General features: G+C 39.8%; 1 protein-coding gene across 1 annotated transcript; it reads right to left on the bottom strand.

Moving 5' to 3' along the window:
• Positions 1-20: 20 nt before the first annotated feature.
• LOC102292085 (DNA-directed RNA polymerase III subunit RPC2) lies at positions 21-4,724 on the bottom strand. Its single transcript, XM_014331638.2, has 4 exons — positions 4,594-4,724; positions 3,280-3,388; positions 2,479-2,601; positions 21-220 (listed from the first exon to the last, which is right to left on the bottom strand). The coding sequence occupies exons 3-4, from the start codon at positions 2,596-2,598 to the stop codon at positions 59-61; spliced, it is 282 nt and encodes a 93-aa protein (XP_014187124.2). The 5' UTR covers positions 2,599-2,601; positions 3,280-3,388; positions 4,594-4,724; the 3' UTR covers positions 21-58.
• Positions 4,725-4,730: the final 6 nt, after the last annotated feature.

The following is a 4,730-nucleotide window of genomic DNA, read 5'->3' on the forward strand; positions in this document are numbered from 1 at the left end:
TTAAACTCTTTCACCTGGACACAAGTTATACAGTCTTTACATTTTGTCGAGTAACATTTTAGTGTGAATGCCAGTTATCGTGATGAGCATTCTGTTTACATACAGGCACATGTGTGAGAATGAGAGATGCTAACAGCTCTCTGGCCTCTTCCATCTTTGTTTTCTTGGGGCCTCCCCACATCCGCTGTCTGCGCACTTTATTCCCAAGATACCTCAGGGCCTGAAACAGAGCAGCCAAACAACATTTGATTCAACCTTTTGAGGAACATAAATATTTTTACCAACATGACTAATTTGGGGGTGAGGAAGACAGGAGGAGGACAAGGACACACTGTGGAAGAGAACCTAATGAGCCAACATTTTTCTAATCTTCTATTGTCGAGTTCTAATGACTCTTATGTGAACTGTAGCCTTAGTTTCCTGTTCTTGGCTGACAGTAGGTGTGGTCTTCAGCTGCTGTAGTTCGCAGCACTCATACTCTTCTGGTACCTTAGGTATAAAGAATGGTTATTTGAGTACTGCTACCTACCAGCTTGAAGAAGTTCAAGTCAGCCGCTTGAACTGCGGCTGACTGGATTGTTTCAGATACATACAGATGGTTGTGTGGAGAAATCCCAGCAGATCAGCATTTTCTGAAATACTCAGATCAGCCCATCAGGCACCAGCAACCATGGCATGTTCAAAGGAACTTAAATCAACTTTCATCCCCATTCTGATCCTCAGTTTGAACTTCAGCCAGCCATTCTGAACAAGTCTAAAAACCTAAATTCACTGATTTGTTGCCATATTGTGTTAACAAGCAGTTGAGCAGGTGTTCCTAATAAAGCTGTGTGTATATGTTACATCAACTGTCAGTCAGACAAGGAACGCACCATGAGAATCAGTTAATTTTCCAACCAACAAAAATGTCCAAAACAACAAATATAAATAAATATTAATATAAATTAATGTTACAGTCTCGAGGAGATATTTTGTGCAAAAGATCAACATTCTGAATTTTTAAACAGAGAACGAAGAATCGTGTATCAGACTCTTGGTAGGTCAAGTGAACCACAAAGGGAACAATGTGCACATCACCCACACCTGAGTAAGCGCCCAGCTGGAGTCCTCAACAGAATTATAGCAAAGGTCAAAGGTTAATAAGGATGGACCACCCAACTTGCCCTCAAAACTGCATAAAAAATAAAAATAATTATTGTTAATATTTCTTTAAGGTAAAGGTAAAAAAAAAAAATCTGTTTAATTTAGAGAAATTAAAAAAAAAAGAAATCAGATGTAATCAACAGTGTCCGGATTCAAAAAAAGAAAAGAAGATGACAGTCAAATTTGGTTTTGCCAGATTATTTATCATAATCTGATAACAATGTTTCTTAAGCCTTATCTGCCTTTAATTATATAGATTTAGGCCTCATTGTGCACAATACAATGACCCAATGAATACCATGAAAAGACATCACGGAGGCTGGCAGACAGAGGAACACGAGAGCTGTGGCGACCGGTTGCTAGGAAGCAAATGTGGACTCATCAATGCATCAGCGGTTCCTCTAACAACATAATCTTTATGAAAAACAAATTGGCCGATTGCATTCATCTGTCGATGTCAAAGAAAAACACGTGGGCCTCATGAAATCCCCATGAAAAGCATTACTTAACTGGCTGGTAAGACAAAACCTTCGTCATCTGATCTCAAAGAGACAAAGAAAATACCTTCTGACAGCAGACAGCCAATAGAAACAGAAACAACATCCTGCTCTGCACACATCCGCAGCTAATGATCGCACATTAGAGATGCCAAGCAATTCACACCGACTTTTACGTGCTCTCACCCAAAAATTATTATTTTTTAAACAGTTTTTTGAATCAGGATTTCATTCACTTGAGCACGAGGAACATTTCTGTTTAATAAACAGTCAGAAAATTAACTTCCACTCTAGATGTGCATGAACAGTTTATTTTTATTGTGTGATTTTAACTTGTCACATCTGTAAATATGAAGGTGGGGAGCTTATTTACAAAAACGAGCCGGGAACAAACAACAGGCTGAGGTTCTGGGCTACGTGACCAATTGGTCATCTTTGGTGGTGCTAGGACCATTTCTGTGCTAAGGTTAAGGTGAGAGAATAGTCTACGGTTACAGCATACCTACAGCACAGATTTAACCGAGATGTACATCCCATGCATGTTACGACATCTCTCTTGTTAGTGGTGGTGAAGTTCAAGTCTTATAACCCTTATTACTGTAGTTCTTTTATAGCATAAACATTAGCACTGTACTTTCAGTGCTTTTTAGTGCTCCTTCAGTTTTGTAATATTACTTTTTTCCCTTATATTACCAGTATATTGTCTTTGGAAATCAAAATTCAAAGATAATTAAAGCTTCAATCTAACATCGAGTAAATGGGGCTAAACTGACCAGAGTGTTTGTTTAAGCTTGAAATAACACCGGCCTGCTCTGGCTCTCTTGGATTGATAAAATACCTGAGTCTGTGTGAAGATTTGCGCTTTCTGGCACTCCTCCAGGCTCGGGGCGAAGCTGGCCATGACACTCTCCTCTGTGCCGATCATCTGAACTATCTCCTGGTCACTCTCCACACCCATCCCCTGTGTGGATGACATGTAAACGGTGTGTGTAAAATATTTGTACAACTACAAAAAATAAAAATCTTGTTATATTTACATAAAAGCTTAACCGGGAAGGGGGAGTACATGAGACAGGAGTGTTCACAGGGAGGGGTGAGGTGAGGAGGGAGTCATAATGTTGCCTGACATTTGCTTATGGAAATGTGAAGCTGTGGGAACTGATTCCAGATCGTCTCTGCAGCCGCTGCCAAACAGAGGGAGGGCTGGGGAAGACGTTACCCGGCAAACACGTGCAGTGAAAACACAGCGAGCATGCAGCATCATAAGGTAACATGTTTGAAGAGGTCTCTCCTCAGAGGGCAAAGAAGTTCATGATACCAGCTGTCAGCTAACATTTTCATTCTGAGGTGGTGTAAGAAATGTAATCAGTCGAGCAACTAATGAAACTAGAGTTCTAAAACTATTCACCATCTCATATAAAAACACTTCTCTATATATGTAACTTAAGCTTTGGAACAACTTCAAGCTGTAGCAAAAACAAAGACAGAGAGTTTGGAAACACTCACAAGTCTTTGCTTCAATCTGTAAGGCAATAACATCACAAACATCTTCATCTCTGACCATTTACCTGTGCTATAGCACCACCTACTGGACTTATTTCAGCAGACTCACAAAGAAAAAAAAAAAAATCACCCCTACCTTAAATATGATTGCAATGGGGGCATCCTCTGACAGCGTGTTGTGTCTCAAGTAGAAACGGCCTTGTTTAACAATAATATTAGTTCTGCTTTTCTTTTCATGAGTGGAGCTGGAGAGGACACAAAGAGCAGAGCAAACACGAGCATGTTTAGTGTCATGTTCTTGTTCTTTTGCATGTTCACCTTATAACTGTGTGAGGTCTCTCTGCATACTCAGACTTCCTCCCACAGTCCAAAAACTTAATTAGTGATAATAAACTGGTCAAAGGTGTGAATGGTTTTCTCTGCTGATCTAGGAATCTGAGCAGAGCTCCAACACAACCCCAAATTGGAAAATGAGTCAGAAATTAGATGGATCCACTAATATAAGACTAAAAGCTTAAGCTATACATAGATCTACTTCTTGTATAGGCTTAAAAACAACAACAAAAAACAAAGGTTTACACTTTAACTCCAGCCAACATCTACAGTGATGTATTCTTTTCATTTAGAAGAGTAGAGTTTGCTCCTCCTTTCACAGAGAAGTGCAAAGTTGGACAACCGAGTGCGCAACTGAGCAAGGGTGTAAGGGTCATTCAGTGTCAGGTCATCAAATGTCTCCCACGTGACCATCTGAGATTTGAAATAGGACACTACAGCCAGATAAAACAGTGCTGTTCCTTATTAAAGCTTTAATGTCTATAAAACAATTGCCGTGATTTAAACTTTTATTTTAAATCATACTTAAATAATGCCACGAACCTTGTGTACGAGAATCTGTAAACTAAGTGCCAGTCTGCAGAATCGTGGCCTCCAACATCTGCTATCACAGACAGGACACTCAAATATTTTCTGACCTTTAAGCATCCATCAGTCTATGTTATCATAAGCTACACTCCTGAGATACCAGGGATTTCCCCTAAAACATTCCAAGGATAATGTTGCATAATTCCTAGTAATTAGTGCATCTTTCCCTGGAATTAATTCAAGAAAGACTGATGATCACAGTCCTGGTGGAAATTTTTTCCTTTTAGATTTGATGAACTGGAATGACCACGAATATATCAGAGTTTCACAGGTCTTAAATTAGCAGCTTCACTTTATGGTTTCCACCAAGCACCAGTCACAGCATCCACACTGTTGAGTCGTCTCCACACTTCTGCGCTTCTGGGCAGAATCGCAAAGAAGAAGCCAATAAAAGGAAAAGGTTAAGATGGTCAAACAAGACAGCTACTGAGAAGAAACAGCTGATTTTTTCTTTACATGTCTGCCAAGAAGGCGACTTTAAAGTCATGGATGAACAGCTGCTAATGGATATGTTGTTACCGTACAGTACCTGGTAACTGATGCTCCAACTGCACCCTTCCTGTCCTGCTCCACAATGATTCGGTTCTTGGACAGCTGTTCTTGGATCAGAATGACTTTCTCCTGACCTTTTACAATGAAATAACCCCCTGTGGAGGAAAAAAAAAA

Source organism: Haplochromis burtoni, unplaced genomic scaffold (genome assembly GCF_018398535.1).
Source record: "Haplochromis burtoni strain Fernald_Lab_line unplaced genomic scaffold, NCSU_Asbu1 Contig_4081, whole genome shotgun sequence".
Taxonomy (NCBI): domain Eukaryota; kingdom Metazoa; phylum Chordata; class Actinopteri; order Cichliformes; family Cichlidae; genus Haplochromis; species Haplochromis burtoni.

What these genes read in the sequence shown, in the direction of transcription:
- LOC102292085 (XM_014331638.2), bottom strand. Translation starts at nt 2,598, where the DNA reads ATGGGTGTGGAGAGTGACCAGGAGATAGTTCAGATGATCGGCACAGAG. An exon ending in AAATCTTCACACAGACTCAG is followed by an intron (nt 221 to 2,478) that starts GTATTTTATCAA and finishes GCTCTGTTTCAG; the next exon opens with GCCCTGAGGTATCTTGGGAA.